The following is a 22,214-nucleotide window of genomic DNA, read 5'->3' as shown; positions in this document are numbered from 1 at the left end:
ACAATTATCTTATATAAAAACACACATTTCAGATTAAAAAATATGACCTATTTCATATATTCATGTTTGGCTTGCTCATTTTAATTTTTTTTTCAAAGATTATTTTTTTGGGGCTTTTCCCTTAGAAAATTAGAATTAGATAGTGACAGTGGATGGACAGAAAAGGGGGAGAGGGATGGGGGATGACACGCAGTAGGTCGGATTCGAACCCACGGCGGTCCAAAGTTCTCAGCCTACATGGGGAGCACGCTCTTAGTGGGTGAGCTAGAGGCTGCCCCGCTCATTTTACTCTAGTGCTGTTCTGGTCAAGCTTACTATTTAGTCTGCTTAAGATTGTAATCAGTTTTGAAAAACATCTTGATTGAAACAATAATGAATGACTAAGTTATGTCATAGATTTAGGATCAAAAGCTGAGATTTGTGAGATTAATCAAGCGTAACTTTCAATTTAGTACAGTAGAAACACAAAACGTTAAGAACTTACTTTAGCATTTCAGAAAGGCACTAAAAGAAACATTTTAGAAATACACGTCTGCCTCATCTCTGGTCTTTTCTAGGGGCAGAAAAGGGAGTTGTAATTTAAATATCTACAGCTTTCAAACTACTAGCATCACTGAGTATCAGACTATTCAAACACTCATGCTTTTAAAGCCATGTAAGACTCCTATAGACTGACAGTTCTAGGGGAGGACTGGCAACCGGTCCAAGGGGTCAAAGTACAACACTAAACTGGAGAAAGTGGCTTAGCATGTAGCGGTAAAAACCCTACTGACCCAGGATCAGTGTCTCACCCTATGTGTTAGGTTGTTGTTGTTTTAAAGAAAAGAAATCCTGTCAATAATCCTGTCAATAAACAGGAGCTGCTCTGCAAGACACTCTCACTCACACACACACACACACACACACACACACACACACACACACACACACACACAAAAGCGGCAATCAGGCTCAATTGAGAGCATTTCCTGTGTTACTTTTTAATCTTGAGTGATTTTTCCATTACGTCGTCAGCGGCAACCCCTGTGCACTGTGACAGCTAACCTCTCTCTCTCTTTCAACTCTCTGACCCCCCCCACCCATCATTCCCTCCATCCGTCCATCCCCTCTTCCGTAAGACAACATGTTTGAAACACACACACACACACACACACACACACACACACACACACACAAAGTTAAACTGGAGAATAAAAATTAAGTCTCGTTAGGGTATCATACATATTGATGTGCATCCCATTATTGCCTTGTTTGGTATAGTCTATAGTAGAGTTCGACCGATATGGGTTTTCTCTGGCCGATGCCGATCTTTAGAAATCAAGGTCAGCTGATGGCCCATAAATGCTGCTGATTTTTTTTGCCCAATATGTGCTTGTTTTTAAACCTCTATTTGAAAGATAAAATGTAACACTAATATACACTGACTTTCTCAACAAAAACCTTTATTGAACACTTCACCAATGTACACTTGTATACTTCAATTAAAAATGTATAATTTAAAAACATACTGTATATTGTATAAATAATATATGAAAAATATAATAAACGAAACAGGTAAGAAGAAAATAAACTTTGTCAAATAAACTTGTAAATGAAAAAATAAAGTTTAGTGCACTTAGCAGCATTTATTAAATTCTAAGAATACAAATCTGCACATCTTCACAGAAAGTGACATGTTATTATTAATCTCAACACTATTTCCTCCTAACTCCTGTTGAATCAAATCAGACTAGGGATATCTAAAGTCAATTCTTGTTCACCTTGTTTGTTAGATCATTGTTCATTTGTTGAAGTGTTGTATCCTACTGTTACATGTCCTGTTGCACTCATTAGGATCAAATCTCTGAGTTGTAATTTAAAACTCGTCCAGCCAATTTAATAAAATTAAGGGTTTTATTCATGCTCGAGTCCATAGATGCAGTTAATGGATACAGGCACGGAGAACTGAAGGCTCTGTTAGCAACGATTAGCTCCGTTAGCGGTTAGCTCCGTTAGCGGTTAGCTCGGTTAGTGGTTAGCTCCAGTTAGCTCCGTTATAGGAATGGATGAGACTGCCACGCACAGGGGTAACAACCAGGCTTTGATAAATGACATTCGGGGAGCTTCCACAGCGGTGTGGCCGCGGTGTTTTGTACGGTTTTATTAGTACAGTTAATCCCAAGGCAAGAACACCAGCAATATGCTAGCTACTAGTAACGGTAGCGTCGGAGCCTGAAGTGACTGTGCGAGACACACGCAAGAATTCACGAGGGGAGGGGCTGGAGGCAGGTGATCTGAGTGCGCTGTAAAAAATGTCGCCTATTCATGTTTTTAACACTAGGCTGCCCGCAGATGCGCCTGCCTATTAATCGGCTTGATATACTGGGATATTGGCCGATGCTGATTATGTAAAAAAAGGCCAAAAATCAATCAACCAATTAATCGGTTGACCTCTAGTCTATAGCCACCTCCAGGATTTCTCCGGTGACGCTGAAAATGCGTGTCTTTTCGCCGATGTGTGTTACCTTCCTCTTTCTTTGTGTTCTAACCTCCGGTGGATTTGTGAGGACTATGGTTAACTGCTCCTCAGATCTCTGCAGGGTAAATCCAGACAGCTAGCTAGACTATCTGTCCAATCGGCGTTTTCTCTTGCACAACTAAAACTACTTTTGAACGTACACACATTCCACCAAAACAAGTTCCTTCCCGAGGCTATTCTGCAGCGGCGCCAGGCGGAGCTTAGCGCCACCCAAGATGATTGTGATTGGTTTAAAGAAATGCCGAGAGCAAGTGTCAGGAACACATGACACTGTCATGACACAGTCATGACACATGAACCCTAACCCTAACTCTAATCCCTAACCCTAACCCTAACCTGTCATGACAAAAACCGAATGACATTTACTAAATGAAGCGTTATGTCATAAATGTTTATGACTTGTTTATAATGTTTATGACACATTGATGACAGTGTCATGACACTCTTATGTAGATACCTTCAAGTAAATTGTAACCAATGATTGTCTTTAGATGTGAGACGGTGTCAGACTTTAGTCTTTTCAAAGTCTGTTCAAAGTCTCCTAGTGTCTGGTAGGCATAAGTGCCATGAATCCAAGCAGACCCCGAGCCTCTGTTACCTCTATTACTGCTTAAGACAGAGGCTGAGGTCTGCTAGAGGTATTTCTGGTAATAAGACCTTTCGCATTTCAAGTCCTCACGAGGACCGTTTGACTCAGACGCAGACTCTGTCTGGGTGGAGTATCACTTTAAAACCCGGCTAGGAAGCCAAAACCAATACAAAAACACACACAAAACATTAAAGCTGCGAGCTTTCGGCTTCAACCTTGACGACTGACTGGGACTCAGTTGGGTGCCAACCCAAAGAAACACTTACTCACGTTCACACCGTTGTAACTGTATGACCCTTCATTGTAACAATGAGTCCCGGTCCAGCAGGCACCAGCAGGACTGGAGCCTCTGAGATCATGTAGCCAAAATACCTAAATAACGACACCTGATGGAAGTTGTATTAGTGTTTAGTCATTCTTTAATTTCTTTAAAACCGTGCAACATCTTGTTTGTGTTTTACATTGTTATGTGTGTGTTTTAAGCATTGTATTTCATTTCAATCCATTTTCTCCACATATGCATATCCAAACCTCAACTGGATGTGTTTTGTTCTTTGTTTTGGATGTCTGTGCGTCATATGTTATGTATTGTGTAAATTTTTGGGGTTTGAGAATCAAACTTTGTAAGCAACCAGCAGGTACAATGTGGCTTTTTTCTGTATGACACTGGAATGACACTGTACGACATTCTATAACTGCTCTTTAATGTTTCATTTCTTATACTGCACTGTCAATTTTATTCTTGTCTTTTATCTAGTGGTATTTAAGAGGCGGTCTGTGAGTCCGCTATTAAGAGGCGGTCTGCGAGTCCGTTCCGGGTTTTTGACAAGGTTTGCCGAAGAAAATACCTTAGCCTTGTGGTTTTTAAATTGTTTTTAATTGTTTTCTAACTGCTCTTTAATGTTTTATGTAAAGCACTTTGAATTGCCCTGTTGCTGAAATGTGCTCTACAAATAAAGCTGCCTTGCCTTGCCTTGCCTTGTTGTGTTTCTTGAGCTGATTGGGTGTCCCCTCATTTGCCTGTCTTACTGGCATCTACACAGACTGTCTATTCCTGTTTACTGGATTATTACTGACCTATATCACTAACCAGACCACAATTTGCATTAACTGTATATTGACTCTTCACTACATTTCAGCATTTATACAGACTGTCTAGTCATATATATTGCGTTATAACTGATCAACACCACTAACTAGATCATAATTTGCACTAACTGTTCTTGTTTAGTCTATTCATGTATATTGTGTTATCACCATATCACTTTCGCATATCCTTTGTCTTACTTACACCTCACTTTGCACCGGTTTTGTAATGCCTACTTAATCTGCACTTTATGTAGCCTTTTGTATTCTGTTTTCTTGTAATTTAGTGAATGTGAAACTGTAGGTAGTCCTGCACGCTTATGCTTTTCTTGGCCAGGTCGCCGTTGCAGATGAGAACCTGTTCTCAACGGTCTACCTGGTTAAATAAAGGTTAAAAAAAAAAAAATACACTAGACTGTAGACTATGAACAACTGTCAACAAGTCCCCCCCTGCATTTTGGACATTGCACTACACCTTATTGCGATTTCAATTAAATTGCGATTAATTGTGGAGCACTAAAGAGGGCTGTACCATCTTCTGTCACATTCAACTGACCTTTAATATCTGAACACAATAACAATACACAATTCATGCCCGATTGCTATGCAGCCCGTTGGCTCATTCTGGGGACACTGTGTCTGTGTTTATCGCAAGATTTTATAAATTCATGACGCTGTAATGGCAGGTACACACACACACACACACACACACACACACACACACACACACAAAACTTATTCCACAAACTTAAACTTATTCCACGAACTCTGCTCCAGTTGCAGACAACATGTCTGCTTCCTCTTTCTCTATCTCTCTTCTGCCCACTTACCACACACACACACACACACACACACACACACACACACACACACACACACACACACACACACACACACTCACGTCAAAGCAGCTTTTGTTATTATAATGTGTAATATATAATTTCAACACAGGCATGTTTTCTTTTGGTTAAACTAACATGTTGCAACAAAGACGCCATCCAACAAGAGTGGAGGTTGTTTTGGTATAAACAAAGTTTTTAGTCATTGTAAGTTCATGGAAAGTGATCCCAGTGTTTAAGGTAACAATTGAAGCAGTTCATTTAACGATTACAGGCTTCTGCTTCTGGGAGAGCCTCTCATTACAACCTAAACCTGCTTATTATTTGTAATAACTAGGTCAAAGGTGAGCTTTATTCAGTTTGGGTTCAAATGTATTCTTCAGCAAGGCTTGAGACTAGGGATGTAAAGATATACACTCAACTCATAATTGGATTCACTATTTTAAGTTCACGATACAATTTTCGTTTAGCAGAATGAGCTGCACACAAATGACAGAAAAACAGTCCTTTATTTATATAAACTGTACAAAACCACGTGTCCTCTTATCAAAAGGTGCAACCGAAATAGTATTGTATCTTAAAAAACTAAATTGAATAAAAGAAAGAATAATTTGCTTTTATAAAACTAATCCCACACCAAAATAACAAAATCAACAGAAAAAATAGCTCTTCAAATAAATGAACTGAGAAGACGTAGCGACGTCTGAAGTCAAACAAGTGAAATTAAAAGTAGATTAAACCCTTCAAAATGAAAGCCGTTTCAAAATGGCTTTGCGGTTCATTTTCTATCTCAACTGGTTGTAATCTAAGTAATTCACGATGCATCATTACATCTCTACTTGAGACAGTCGTCACTTAAAGTGGGCTTTAGGGTTAGGGTTTATTAAAAAGCTGATTGACAGTTCTGTTTTTCACTATCTCAGCAAAGCAAACCTGATTGGACGATCGCACCAGTCACTGATTTGCCATTGGTCTTATACACTGATTTATGTGACAGGGTTTCTGCAGGTTTTACCAAGTCAAATTTAAAGGACAATTCCGGTGCAAAATGAACCTAGGGGTTAATAACACATGTGTGCTTGAGCTATGTTACTGGTTAGACGTTGCATGTCGTTCGTCGTCCGACTGGTCGTGACTGTTTTTTCCAAGATGGCGCCCGCCTGTGTACCGAACAGTACTGTCTTTCTAAACTGTCTTTTTACATTTTTTTCCGACTGCTAAACAACAGTGGGCACAACTGGAGTCAAATGTGCAAAACTCAAACTACAGTCTGCACCTACCAACAGTCACCTGAGCTAAACAGTTCACATCAGCTGCAAAACAGGCTCAGTGCAGCCAAACACTATGCACACTCCTCACTGAGATAACATACACTGTCACTCAGAACACACTGAGGGTAAAAACACTAGCATCAAACACCAATACAGAAATTACAAACTTTTTCATCTTTACAGTTTGAACAATTTGAGTGACTTTTACACTACTCAATAGTTTATTTAAGGACAAAATATAGATTGTATAGCATAAGGTAAAAAAGAAGGAATGAAAATCAGCAGTTTTCTTCAATATAGTATTTTGTCTCTAGTAATTTATGGAATTACTGGGTGAAAAAAACTAAAGGTACATACGTAACAGTACCAAAGAATAGTGTGACTAATCCTGCCTCTCTCCAGCATCATGTGGCAAGTTTTCTTCATCACATTAGATGTCTGCATCATCTCTAAATACTAATGAATGTGGTGTTTCTATTGCTTTCACCTCCATTACTTTCTGAAAAACTGTAAGAACACAGTTTTACTATTGTAAAGATATAGTGTTTTTCACTTTTTTTTTATAGCTGTGTACATAACCTCAGACATCTTACCTGGACATGTTGGTATCTTTGCTATTTTACCTGTTTCTCTCAAACGGTACAGTGTATAATTGTTTCATTCTTATTTGGTGTTTGTATACAAAAAAAGGCTTTCTGATCTTTCTCTGTATAAATACCATATATGTTCACTAACTAGTCTAAAATAAGACACCTACTTAGGCTTTCAGCTAAAATCCCAATCAGCAGTGTTTGATAGGCACCAGACTGAAATCTATTCTGTGTTGAATGTGTGGTTAACAGTTTTGACAGCAGTGTGTTAGCATTTGAACAAAGTGCTGTAAATCTACAGTGTTGTGCACGTTGTGGTTAAAGTCATGGGATAAGTGTGTTTTGTTCTGAAAACTGTGTTCAAGCAATGAAAAACGAACTAGAGTTTGGTCCACATGAACTTCAGTTGTGCCCAATGTCGTTTAGCAATCGAAAAAAACTGTAATAAACTGTCTGTATACTTACAAAGTTCTCAATGCTTCGGTTTACATGTAGGGACCCTCATTCTGCTACCGTGGAAGAGTGGTGCTATTTTGAGCCTTGTTAGTGGTATAGAAATAGCGATTTCTTTTTACTTTACCCGTGCCCCGACGACTACCGAGATAAGCTAATTAGCGGTTAGCGCTAAAACTGGTCACAAATTTGTTATTAACCCCTAAGTGAGGGGGCTTTGCCTTCTCCTTTACCTTATTAAGGTAAGCTAGGTTAGCCTCCTTGTGTGCACTTCTCAAATGTAGGCTACTTTCAAATTTGTGGGATTTTTCCCTTTAATAAATTGTCCACATATTTTACCACCTTCCACTGCAAGGCACTTGCTTTTATCTGACACAGTCATAATATAATAATAGGACTAAGGACCGCTTTCTTCCGACTTTTGGTACTGCCATGATGCCAGGCGAGGGGCACAGACTATGTTGTGTTCAATCTGACATGGAATTTCGGAATTTCTGGGTTCCCTGTTGGAAACTATATATGTCTATGGCATAGACTGTATAAAACAGGTCTATGGTCGGAAATGTCAACTCTGAAAGATATAACGTTATTTGCTCTGTGAAAGACATTGACAAAGACGAAAACTAAGGACGTTTACTCGATCATTTTATTTTATTTTAGCAAACAGTTTTAGTTTTTTTTGTAACGCCTCGTTTTTATTGTTATTTCAGTTAAAGACAATGTTGACGTTGACGATTATAACCTTGACACACACACACACACACACACACACACACACACACACACACACACACGCACACACACACACAGGTTAGGGTTGAAAGATGACTAGATGAAAGATGATAAATCAATAGGTCAACAGGAACATTTTGATGGATTGGTACCAATCAGTATCAGCATACAACTCCAGGACTCCATAGAAAGAGCTTGGACTTTGTCAGAAAAACCACCAGAAGTCACGCACGCATGCACACACACACACACACACACACACACACACACACACGTTGCATGACGGGAGAATCTAAACACCAAATCAAACCTCATATTCGTGAGGAGAAAACACCGGAAAGAAGACCTGACTTTTCTTCCATCTCGGCTATTTCTGGGAACAAACAGCCCGAACCTGCACTGAGCCTCCGTCCATCACAATGGTGTTATGATTCGAGCAGCGTGCTGCTTTTGTGGGACCAGCTGCGTGTTTGCTATTGGTTGACAATGATATTATGATGGAGGAGTCCAAACAGACAGATAATAGCACCTGTAGAAGGATGCTGAGGTAATCTCGACCTGCACACCATACGACTGAATATCAGTCGTTTGCCAGTAGCACTGAACACAAGAGCACTCCATGAATGACCAACAAACTTTGCTTTGTGTTCAAATGAGCCCCTCTGTCAGTCAATTTCCGGATGGATTTGAACAGCTAAAAACAGCTAAAAACATACAAATATTTGCTGAGATATTTCAGTCTGAAGTGGTAGATTGGTAGACTGGTAGACTGACTGACAGACAGACACACATTGCCAGTGGCGGTTCTAGACCATTTCAAATGGTGGGGCCAGGCTGGGGCCACATCCCATATACTGTATATTAAGCACAAGTGTTACATACCACCAACGCTCCGCTCCGTAGATTGCGTTCTACAAAAGACTTTGGGCCCTATCTAGCACCCGGCTCAGCGCAGCGCAAAGCCTGACGCAAGTGTCTTTGCTAGTTTAAGACCGACGCAGTTGTCAATTTCCCGTCCAGCACCCAGGTCATTTAAATAGCATATGCACCTGCGTCCATCTGTGCGCCCATGGGCGTTAGAGTCCGGATTGGGCCAAATTTTTCTGTCCGAGCCCGGCCCGAGTCCGACAGAGCCGTGACCGAACACGGCCCGAGCCCAACAGGCATTAAGAAATTTGTGTCTGAGCCCGACCCGAGGCCAACACAGTTAAAATCTCATTTTTTCCCTCATACTAATTACACATGTAGGCTACGTTTTTGTGTGGAAAGCTTTTATTAAGCAACTGTAGGAAGGCATTCGGAAATGTCAACAGATGAGGCATCAGTGCAGACGGGGCAACAAGCTCACGTTAATAAGCTGTTAAAATGTTCAGTGTGTTAACCTTTCCTGTGTGCTTCGTTTCCGACCGGATCAGAAAACAAGGGGAGACTCGATACCTCCAGGGCCGACGTTAAAATCTCGTTTCTGGTGAGACAATGAATGAACTTGGCTTTCAGTCTGGGGTTTATTTCGGACACCGCACGCACTGTGTACAAAACTTAAACTTATTCCACCAACTCTGCTCCGGTTGCATACAACACATCTGCTTCCTCTTTCTCTATCTCTCTTCTGCCCACTTACCCACACACACACACACACACACACACACACACACACTGAGCTCTCTTAAAGCAGCCGCAGCACCAGCGCGGTACACTCACAAAAAAGGTGACAAACTCAACTTTTGGAGAAACGCAACCTGACGTCATATTGCGGTGGCCAATCATGTAAGCGGAGATCAGACTTGTCAGAGTGGTTTGAGGCGGTCTGAGAATCCTTTACACTTAACAGGAAACATCACTGCCTCTATCGCTGCCACAAGAACGTTTTTAAAACACTATGAGGGTGAAAAACATAACCCAAGCTCTGGACTGACGGAAAACATTTCATTGTGAAACATAAAGTCTACTTGTGCTTTGTGGTGGGGGGAGTTAATAACACAACAGGACGTCACACAAATGGGCTGTTTCATTGACCTACATTTGATTTATAACGGCACATGAATAATATCCCCTCTTTGTGGGATAAAGGTGCAGTTGAAAATGTATGAAAATATTTGCCACAGTTAGAGGGGCCAGACACCCCCCCCCAAGTCTCAGGAAAGGAGAGAGGTGAAACATCCACAGGACCAATGAGAGCTTCTTATTCAAGATATATTTTCCACAACATTCAATGTTGTGGAAAATATGTTTCTGAGCTGGAAGATAAGGATGACAAGATGAGTTCAAGTCCTGAAAAGTACACTTTAGATTTATGTTTACAATATTATTCTTCACTAATGCTGGGAGTTTGAGTTTATGTTTATTTTATTCTCTTATATGCCCTGTAATGGAGACGCATATATCTCAGGTGGAAGCGCTAAATCAAATAAGCAGAGTGTATCAAATGATCACAGGAACAGAGTGGGAGTTAAAACTTCTGCTGTAACTTCAATGTGCAAAAAACTGAAGGGTGCAAAAGTGCAGCAGAATAGTGTTACAACATACATCCACTAAATGTAAATGGAGTGTATTGATATAGTGCCACCTGCTCGTCAGATAAACATTCACACACTGATGGCACAGCATCAGGAGCTATTCAGGGTTCAGTGTCTTGCCCCAGGACACTTCAACATGGGACTGCAGGGCCAGGTATCAAACCACCAACCTTCCGTTTGGTAAGCGACTGCTCTACCACCTGAGCCACAGCCGCCCTAATGGACCAATGTGGCAACTCGGCATGAAACGGAAAACTCCCGATCACATTAATACAAATCTGGGGGAAAAAAAGGCCTAAGTGCATACAGTATGTACTGTACGGTGACCTGTTGAAGGTGTGATGCTAACACTGTTGGCATGGTTACCTGTATATGACTCCGTGACGGTGCAGGAACATCAGCGCGGACGTGACCTCGGCCGCGTAAAAACGAGATCTGGCCTCGTCGAACTTCCTGGACCGTTGGATCTGAAACATCAGGTCGCCTCCGTTGACGTACTCCATCACGAAGAACAAGCGGTCCTGGAGAGAGAGAGAGAGAGAAAGAGAGAGAGAGAGAGAGAGAGAGAGACACTCACATTTAATGGGTGTGTACAGCCGAAAGAAGGAGATGCAGTACAGTGGTGTTGGATTTGAGTTTAGCTCGAGAGTAAGAACCCAAACAAGACATTTTGCACCGTATGCTTGTCAACATTTCAAAAGGAAAGACAAAACTGTTAAATAAGTATAGCAATCCATGTTACTATAAAACACAAGTCAGGCCTTTTGTTTTGAAAATATATAATATAGACACGGTATTGAATTTGTATAGCTCCAAACTGGATATATTAAGAAAACTGTATTAAGAGACAATTATGTGACTACATGGTATGCTACATGAATCTGAAATGGCCTCCAAATGATCTCATAACTCCTCTCCAATAATTGTTAATTTCTAAAACTATACAGAATTTCACTAAGATTTGCCACAAAGATTCCAGAGAATTTAAAACAGATGGGCGTGAATATTGTCCAACTGTGTGTGAAAACTTTGAGTAAATACTGTAATGTGTGGTATGGTTTGTGTCTCTCCGTATCACTAGCTCTGATCGAGACACACTGTTTGAAGGCATGTTGAAGTGTTCATGAAGCAGGTAGAGATTGCAACGTTTAACAAAATAAAATACTTTGGCGATTATGTCTCACGGATGACTCTGGGTGTAAAAACACACAAAATACTTGGCCACTGCATGGCCTCCACTTCCTGTGACAGACACACACACACACACACACACACACACACACACACACACACACACACACACACACACACACACACACACACACACACACACACACACACACTCCGCGCCCTCCGAGCTCTATTCTCTTGGTACTGAAAATGGGCTCCAGGAGAAAATGCCCCCCTTCCTGAATTCCAGCTTGCTTTCTTCATATAGGAAATAAGAGAGAGAGAGAGAGAGAGAGAGAGATAGAGAGAGTATGTGTGTGTGTGTGTGTTGTGGGGGGAGTTGTGATATAAACAGCTCAGTATATAAGGAACCAGGAGCAGTCCCTTCGAGGCCATTGTACAGTCCCCTCCAAAAGTATTGGAACGGCAAGGCCAGTTTCTTTGTTTTTGTTGTTCCCTGAAGACATTTGGGTTCAAGATCAAAAGATGAGTATGAGACAAGAGTTCAGAATTTCAGCTTTTATTTCCTGGTATTTACACGGTCTCCCCTAGCTGTAGATAGGTGGGCCAATGCATTTTTTGTGCATGCATTGTTTTAGGCCGGTGCAACACCGGCAGCGCCGCCGCTAGTTGGCTTAGCGTAGTGAATGGAATCCTATGTTGCCGGTTAGCATGTTGTCAGTAAAAGTGAGCCAACAAAAAAAAACAATAACAACCTAATAACTTGCACTGAGACAAAAAATGCGTTGGCCCACCTATCTACAGCCAGGGTAGACCGTGATAAGCACTATTTCAACAAACGGTGGTGTATTCCTTTAACGTAAATAACATTTAATATTTGGTGGCATAACCCTTGCTTGCAATAACTGCCTCAAGCCTGCGACCCATCGACATCACCAAACTGTTGCATTCTTCATTTGTGATGCTATTCCAGGCTTTTACCGCAGCTTCTTTCAGTTCTTGTTTGTTTCGGGGGGTTTCTCCCTTCAGTCTCCTCTTCGGGAGGTGAAATGCATGCTCTATTGGGTTAAGGTCAGGTGATTGACTTGGCCAGTCTAAAACCTTCCACTTTTTTCCCCTGATGAAGTCCTTTGTTTTGTTGGCAGTGTGATTTGGGTCATTGTCCTGCTGCATGTTAAACTTCCTCCCGATTAGTTTGAAAGAATTCCTCCGTAAATTGGGAGACATAATGTTTCTGTACACTTCTGAATTCATTCTGCTCTCTATATTTCTGCTCTCGGAGTCTTCTTCCAACAGTGGATTGTGATAACTTCACCCCTGCACTGTGGCGGTCGTTGGTGATGTTACTTTTCTGATGTTTTGGGGGGTTTTCTTCACAGCTCTCACAATATTTCTGTCATCAACTACTGTTGTTTTCCTTGGCCGACCTGTTCGACAGTAGTTTTTCTTTTTCAGGACATTCCAAATTGTTGCGCTTGCTATGCCCAATGTTTGTCCAATGGCTCTGGTCGATTTTTCCTTCTTTTCCCAGCTTGAAAATGGCTTGCTTTTCTCCCATAGACAGCTCTCTGGTCTTCATGTTGGTTTATCCTCTTTAACAAGAAATGCAGTCTTTATAAGTTTAAACCAAGGATAAAAACGTAGACTAGTCATGCAGAGCTATTTAATGTTTGAACAATCAACCTAAAAGGCAACACCTGGGCAACAAGAAACATCTGTCAGTCTCATGTTCCAATACTTTTGCTCACCTGAAAAATGGGTGGGTTCAAACAAAGGGTGATATGTCCTGAGTTGTTTAACACATCTGGATGTAAATACCAGGGAAAAAAAAGCTAAAATTCTGAAGTCTTGTCTCATACTTTGAGATACTTTATCTTAAACCCAAATGTCTTCAGTGAACAACAATTACAAAGAACTTGGCCTTGCCGTTCCAATACTTTTGGAGGAGACTGTATGTTCATGGCCTTTCTCACATGAATCCATTCTCTATATACCTTACATCATTAAACCTTTAATCACACACTGCTGTGCCGTGGCCCTTGTAAGTCAACCGGTCTCTAGTCTTGAGCATCATTATCGAGTTTACACACTAAACTAAACATTTATCTGAGTCACAATATCTTTTTGAATTTCTGGAGTCTGTTCAGAAATGACACAGAGCAGCCGGAAAGCAAATGGTTCCCAAAACAGACACAATTCCAGTTAACCAAACACTATTAACAATTAAATGATCACCGTTCTGGATAAATTTATCACAATCCTGTTTGCTCACAAGGCCACTTCCAAAAGATATTCCCGTAACCCCGCTCTTTCTTCCTGCTTTTCCTCTGATAAAACAGAGGTGACTCATTATATTCATCCTTCAAAAGAGAAATAAAAAGAAAAAACACTTATAGAGCAGTAACTAATCCACTTTTCATCCAACTAAAAGCACTACAATTCAAAGATATTGTTGACTTTAAAACTGCACAAATCATGTTCAAACTAAATAATCAACAGCTATCGGACAGAATCCAAGGGTCATTTCAAATGAGAGATCAAACATCACTTCAGAGGAACTTTTGTATTTCAAAAGAAACGTATAAGCTAAATACCACTGCATCACACCCAAAGGAGTTCATTTACGGAACAGCTGCAGTGAAGAGATGAAATCATGTGCAACAATGAGCAATTTTAAGAGACTATTTAAAATGATTATATTGAATGGATACGAAAAGGACTCAAGGTGATTGTATTGTATACTGACTGTATGGTTCCTGGGCCTATATACTAAGTCTAGTTTGGATGGGTTATTATTCTGTTTGATGTAGATGGAAGGAAACAAAGTAGATAGATGTCAAAGAAAAAAATGTGTAAATGTATGTATGCATGTGTGTCTATGTGTATGCATGTGTTTATGTGCATGCAGGTAGGTAGATATACGGTACAGGTATGTGTATGCAAACATGTATAAATAAGTGAAGCATCAAATTGTTTTGTATTTAACTAAAGTATAAAAATAGAAAAATGTGGTAGGACCAGAATTTTATATTTTTTTTAACTTCTTCCTACTCCTTTTTGAACATGGGGATTTTTTATTTGAATCACAATCATTTTGGAAGATTGTGCTGAGCTGTACACGATATAAAGTATTAAGTGTACAGGTTGTATAACAGTGTAAATGTGCTGTCCCCTCAAAATAACTCAACATACAGCTATTAATGTCTAAACTGCTGGCAACAAAAGTGAGTACACCCCTATGTTAAATTCCCATAGAGGCAGGCAGATGTTTATTTTTAAAGGCCAGTTATTTCATGGATCCAGGATACTATGCATCCTGATGAAGTTCCCTCGGCCTTTGGAATTAAAATAGCCCCATATCATCACATACCCATCACCATACCTAGAGATTGGCATGGTTTTATTTCAGTTAGCCTAATAGCTGGTTTGATTTGCATTGAGACATGATTTTATGGAAAGTACCCCACGCCAATCTCTAGGTATGGTAAAGGCTATGTGATGATGGGGGGGAATGGTGAAGGGTATGTGATACAACACACTACAACACTATAACACTACGTTCTGCAGTACAATACTGTTCAAATAATGCTCACGAGGGTACGGTACCACAGTGTGTTCCAACAATACTTTTATACAAACAGAGGAGGTTGTAAGTAATCCAGACCAGTTTGAACACCTGTGGGAATTGGTAGCACCAACTTTCAAAGCTTGATCAACCTCCATTGCTGAAGAACAGTTTTACGTTGTTTACCTATTTCTTGTTCCCTGAAAAAGGCCTTTTTGTAAAATACTGAAATGTACATTATTTTTTCAGTTTTGGGTAACCTTACTTTTTTTTAACCTCAGGCAGTTCACCACTTACCTTTGTACCATTTCAAGCTATTCATTGGACTTGAACTGCTAAAATTTCAATAAAAAACTAAAACAATTGCGTGTGTTCTAAAACTTTTGACTGTTTTTTTTTATTATTATTATTTTTTGGCCATTTTAGGACTTTATTTTATTATTTTATTATTATTTTATACAGACAACAGTACAGCATAGGGGTAAGTCATAGCAAACTAGTTCCTATCACATGTCACTTGAAATCAATATGATTTGGTAAATTTTCTGGAAATTCAGTGAAAAAAACATTTATGGATCAACTAAGCAAATGGGGGGAATTGTTGGCCAATAAAAGTAAATTCCATGTATCTGAAAAGGGTTTGTCAGTTTCTTCTTTTTCCCAAATGAAAGCTGGATACCTCAGTGCATGAAACTCATCAGCATCATTTTTCCGTAAGGTGACACGAGGCCACTGGTTGTCTGCTTTGGTTTCTTGATCTTATCCAACCTTGCATATGCTGCGACGTTGCTTCTAAGTGATTAGTTGGACCTGAATTCAGCAAAAGTGAATTCAGCTGCGGAGGCCTTCGTGGCTAATCGGACAACATTTACGCTCCATGTTTTTTAAAGCTGACCTCAGGTTTCCTCTCCAGTATCAGTTTAAAGAGGCCTCAGGGCCGCGTATTATATAAGAGGCCGCCGCTCCACCTCAGCCACTTTCTCTCTCTCTCTCTCTCTCTCTCTCTCTCTCTGCTCCTCCTGAAAGTGACTTTAAACAGGATGTTGAGATAGTTTGTTTAAATGTACCCAGAGTCCCGGCTGGTCCCACCCAATCAAACATGAATAACATTTCCTGAGTGTAATTACAAATGTACAGATACTGGCTCCCCCCTGCTGACACACACACACACACACACACACACACACACACACACACACACACACACATTCCATGTTCTATACGTACTCACCAGGATGATTCCCAACCCAACACAGGCAATACCATCGTGATGGCTATCTTCCCATTGTGTGTGTGTGTGTGTGTGTGTGTGTGTGTGTGTGTGTGTGTGTGTGTGTGTGTGTGTGTGTGTGTGTGTGTGTGTGTGTGTGACATATCTTAGTTTGTGTCCTGCATCAGAAGTGCAAGGAGAACTCATTTCCGTACTTACTTTAAGAAAATAAAAGTAACAACATTGCACTGAGAATAATAAGTAAAGGCAGAAGAATTGACTGCAGTATCAAAATAAGCTCGGTGTGAGTTTGCCGTTCTGTGAAAACCTCATATCTCGGTTTTGGGGATTTTGTGAGTCCAGATCAGTTAAAGAAGAAGAAAAAAAAAAAAAAAAAAAAAAAAGAAACAAAGGAAAGCAGGAAGAAACGCCAGAGGGTAGGTGGACAAGTAAGGAAGCGACTTGAAGTCAAGAAGACAGGGGGAGTGAGTGAGTGAGAAAGTATTAAGGAAAGAAAGAAAAAGGGGAAAATAAGGACCAAAGGAAGAAAAAGAATCAAGTAAGGGAAGATGAATGGGGAAAGAGAAAAGCAAATTGGAAGAGCATGTAACAATTAGTAAAAACTAAATAAAGTTAAATGAAACACACAAAAAAGAAAAGACGAGAAGTGAAAGCAAGGAGGAAACAAAGAAAGGATAGAAAAAAGGAAGGAGAAAAAGCTAAGGAAAAGGGAAGAAAAGAAAGAAACAAAGAAAGAAGCAGTAGTTATATAAAGTAGAATATCAACTAAAATGGAAATAGTGAAGTAAAGCACCAGAACTTGTGTTTTTATCCTATTCTAATCTTGGTACTGTGTTGTATAATCCTCCTTAATACATTCTCCCTTCACCATGAGGATACAATCCCATTTTAAAAATAAAGGTTACATAAACATACTTGATTAAATAAACCTAATTCATCTTCAAATCTGCCATGTGTAAGAACAAATATCTGCATGTCACGGACGCCATCTCCTCAGCGACAACATGAACTCCCTCAAAATCAGTCAAAACTGGGAACAAAAAAAAAAGAAAAAAGAAAAAAAAGAAACAACAAGTGGGGTTTGAACTTTTGTCCGTGTACAAAAAAGAAAAGAAAAGAAAAAAAAAAAGAAACGTGAATTGCTGCCCTATTTTCCCCGGAACGTTACGAGCCATTAGCGCTTGGCTGCTAGTCATTACCACCCCAGAGCCGTCCCAGTAAAGATGCCCTCAGTGATTTCACTCAACAGAACCCTGGAGCCCGGTTCTGTTTCCACTCTGTGGGTTGATTCAGATCTTCACACTGTCTGATCACTCTTCTCCTGATGCTCAATGCGAGCTTCATCACATTCCTTCCCTTGTACATGCTGCTGCAGTAACTGTCCAGATGGAGAAATCATACTTTGAAGTCGACTTTAGCGTCGTGCATGTATTTTGCGGACTCTGCCTTTAAGAGGAGGGCAGGACTTTTTTTTTTTTTTTTTTTCGCTGAGGATGGCAGCAGGATATGATTGTAATTGGGGGGACAGTGTGTATTGTGTGTGGCCCTGGAACCAGATCAAGAATGCTTGTCCTTAAAAAAACAAATAAACAGTGCAGTTAAATTAAGCCTGTGTCCTAATGCTCACTGTCTCTATGAATCTGCATGGCGTCCAGAACGTGCAGAATGTGCGCTTTTTTTCGTGACTAAAACCGCCCTCAAATGAGAAAAAAGAAGAGGGACTTCAGTCTGCTTATTAGAGACGTTTGGAGCGCCCCGAGCTTCCATTTCCCTGCTGATTAACGGCGAACACCTTGTGTTGTTTGCATTACTGTGGAGCGAAGCCGCTGCTTAAAACCTACTTCACAAACAAAGACAGCCGTGATACAGGAAAATGTAATCACGCGCAGAAATAATTCCAACGTGGCATCATGACTTTGCGTAAACATACACGCCACTTTCCTAAAGCCAAATGGCGTGTTATCTGTACGCTATCCACGTGTATTGTTGTGATTGTTGTGGGGCAAAAATCCTTGATTGCGTGGCACGTTTTTTTTTAAAATGCGATGGAATATGCGGGATATTTATGCAATTTTATGCGATGGAATTGCGGGAACTTGCAAAAACTGCGGTTTGATGAAAATAAAAATTGTGTGAAGTAAATGCAAAATTTTTCAACTTTCTGCTAAGATATATGTGACTTTTTTGCAACAAAAATGTAGTTAAAGAACATTGGGAAAGGCTTTAGTAACACAAAAAAACGACATAAAACACGACGGTGACCAACGTCACACGCTTAGGAAAACAATAAACGGTTGGGTTTAGGAAAAGAAACATTGGGGAAGGCTTATCAATGCCTAACGGTATTGATAAACACGCCAAAAAGCGATTATGCGTCTTGTTAACACGCCAAAATGGCATACGAATTGGCGTGTCATACATACGCCACCTTATGAGATCAGTTTGAATAATTCAATGCAGGGAAGAAGTCGTAGTTACGGCAGCTAATGTATGCGTACAAATAATTTATTTATAATTTATAGTCTTTATTGATCCCCAATGGGGAAATTACAATTTACACTCTGTTGTTATTACACACTACACACAGAGAGAGGGGGCTGTGACTGCTGAACAGGAACCCTGAACGGTTTGGGAGGGTTCGGTGCCTTGCTCAAGGGCCCCTTGGCAGTGCCCAGGAGGTGAACAGCTACCAGTCCACACTCCGTATTTCGGTCGGTACGGAGACTTGAGCCAGTGACCCTACGGTTCCGATCAAAACACCCTACGGAGCTACTGCCACCCCCGAAAGGTTTAGCTAGGTAAACATGTTGGTTAAGGTTAGGGTCCCCTAAAAGCAGTGGTTCCCAACCCTTTTTGGTCTGAGGTTCCCCCAAAATACTGTCTGATGAACTCACATACCCCTTCATCAATTCCCAACGTATGTTCTAAATGTATAACACTTTACATTACAACTTTAATGTTTTCATACTTGTTGAATTGTCAATATTTAGGCTGGCGTGGTTTGTTCAATGACGGTACTACCGCTAGGCTACTACTTGGAGGGAACCTGAATGCTTCGGCCATTTATTCCTTACTCATGAACGGTTTAGTCATGGCTTTTATTTCTACCTTTTAATCATTACCTTTAACTAACAATTTCAACCCTTCAGCAACTTTTAGCAACTCATTTGAACTGTTAAGTCATTACTTTTATCTATTTTCAAATTAGTTGAGCTGCTTCACAATATTTCCAAGTACCCCTTGCAACAGCAGAAGTATCACTGCTCTGAAGCAGGGCTTCTAAAATGGGGGTGTGCGTACCCCTAGGGGTACTTTGGAGTACTGCGTACGTGAGATTTAAAACAAAATGTTAGTAAAAACAAATATCAGGTGTGCATGATTCCTACAATGATTTTCCTCTATAATAATTTATACTTTTAGTGATTCTCAACATTTGAAATCTAGCATTTACATGTTTTTCAGTTACAATGTTGTTGTGTAGTAAATCACTGACACTGGCTGTTTTATGCCTCTTCATATGGGCTTTTTTCCCCTACCAAACATGTTTTGTGCTGGTCAAATTATTATATATTATTGAAAAAAAGGTTGAGAAACCACTGCCTTAACGTATAAAATTACCAAAGTGTATGTGTGTGTGTGTGTGTGTGTGTGTGTGTGTGTGTGTGTGTGTGTGTGTGTGTGTGTGTGTGTGTGTGTGTGTGTGTGTGTGCCTGAACTGCATCCCAGGACTGGCAGACACACTGTGTATTAATGACTGTAGGTTTGAAAAGAGAAACTCTCCGCTGCTCAAGACTGACACATATTTGGCTGGGCGACCTGCAGGTGCCTACACTCTGTGTGTATGTGTGTGTGTGTGTGTGTTCATTGTTCTCGCATGCTAAATTGCTAAATCTCACTGGCGTTGCTCACGATGGCTGACAGGAGTTAAATGTGTGCTGTGGGCTGCTGGTCCTCCCACAGAATATCTTCTTACTCTTCGTTCCCGTAAAAACAAATGAGCAGGACACTTGGATTTCATTGGTCAAAGAAAATAAGAGTTTGACTTGATTAGTTTCATGAGAAACAGACTTCCAGGAAAAGTCAGGTCCTTATAAAGCAATGATCAAGTGTAGTGTGCAGATTGCGCAAGCGTGTGTGTGTGTGTGTGTGTGTGTGTGTGTGTGTGTGTGTGTGTGTGACACACTTTAAAGAGCAGAAAGGAGGTAGAAGATAGTCATGTGTAGTTGTTGTAATTTATGTCTTGACTGCGTGGATAGAGATTGAGTGTCAGCAGCACCCCAGGATGGATGGAGAGTTGGATGGAGGGAGGAAGACATGAATGGAGGATATAACGCGCTGGGATAGGGGGAGAAAGGAAGACGGATGGAGCCTCTTATCAGCTTTTGTTTGGTCTTAATATTACGTTACAGCTTATAGTCTTTTGTCTTTTCTGAAGGTGATTACTCAAGTTTAATATGTACCTTTAAGAACAAAAAGAAAACCTATTTACAAAGGTCTTACTGTTCTACTGTTAAAGCACATTTTCAGTTACGTATTAAAGTTGGTTTCGTAATATGTGACTTTGCGTCCAGAAAAACTACAACACTGGTCAATTGTTCAACTCTTAAGACCTAAAATATATGTTTACGGATCATGTTCCTGACATGTGACCTCTTGTGGTCGTGTGGACTGTTACTGTTGAGGTGAGGGTTAATGGTTGGGTGCACAATGGCCGCAATCTTTTTCTAACTTAAACTCTCCAACAAGCTCTTTCAAAAAGTGCTCTCAAGGTAGTACGACACACACACACACACACACACACACACTCATAGTGCTTTGTGGGGACCCGTCATTGACATAATGCATTCCCTAGCCCCTTACCCTAACCTTAACCGTCACAACTAACTGCCTAACCTTAACATTAGCATTTTGGCCCCACAAAGCTGTCCGGACCCCACAAGTATACTGTATTCCCAGATTGTGGACCCCACGAATATAGTTAAACGAGAACACATACACACACACACACACACACACACATACACACACACACACACACACACACACACACACACACACACACGCATACACACACACACACACACACACACACACACACACACACACACACACACACACACACACACCATTGTGCTGGTAAGGAGATAAACAGCGAGCTGGCATGAGAAGAGACATATGCTGACCATTACTGGAGCTCAGACTAAGTACAAAAACACTAAACTCTGAGCTGAGGAGGAGTGTCAATGAAACGGCCCATTTGTGTGACGTCCTGTTGTGTTCTTAAACCCCGCCGACAAAGCACAAGTAGACTTTCTATTTCACAATGACTGTTTTCCGTCAGATCGCTTATTATATAGATCTTGACGTTTCCGACCGCACTTGAAGGCAGCTTTGTTTCACAGGACAGAGAGAGAAAGTAAAGAGACGAGCGGGACATAGCGAGTGCTTTGCTGTTGCAGGGAACATTCAGCTGTTACACAAACTTCGGGGCAGTCCAGAGCTTGGGTTCCGTTTCATACACTCCATCGTGTTTTAAAACCTCAAAGACTGGCCACCGCAGCATGATTCGGGGTTGCGTTTCCCTAAAAGTTGAGTCGGTCTTAACTTGTCGCCACTGGCCCGCTGCGTTTTTTGCATGTCCCCCCTAGGATCCTCCATTTTTTATAAGGACAACTCCAGAAAAGAGAAGACAT

General features: G+C 40.6%; 1 protein-coding gene across 1 annotated transcript in view; it reads right to left on the bottom strand.

The window, feature by feature from the left end:
• LOC114571931 (protein kinase C epsilon type) overlaps positions 1–22,214 on the bottom strand; it is a 98,217-nt gene that overhangs the window by 12,954 nt on the left and 63,049 nt on the right. Inside the window, exon 11 of the mRNA XM_028603238.1 lies at positions 10,961–11,115. Coding sequence (XP_028459039.1) covers positions 10,961–11,115 — 155 coding nt within the window. The remainder of the gene's footprint in view (positions 1–10,960; positions 11,116–22,214) is intronic.

The sequence above is a fragment of the Perca flavescens genome, chromosome 17 (genome assembly GCF_004354835.1).
Source record: "Perca flavescens isolate YP-PL-M2 chromosome 17, PFLA_1.0, whole genome shotgun sequence".
NCBI lineage: Eukaryota > Metazoa > Chordata > Actinopteri > Perciformes > Percidae > Perca > Perca flavescens.
The sequence above is the reverse complement of the archived record's forward strand: the minus strand, read 5'-3'. Positions and strand labels throughout refer to the sequence as shown.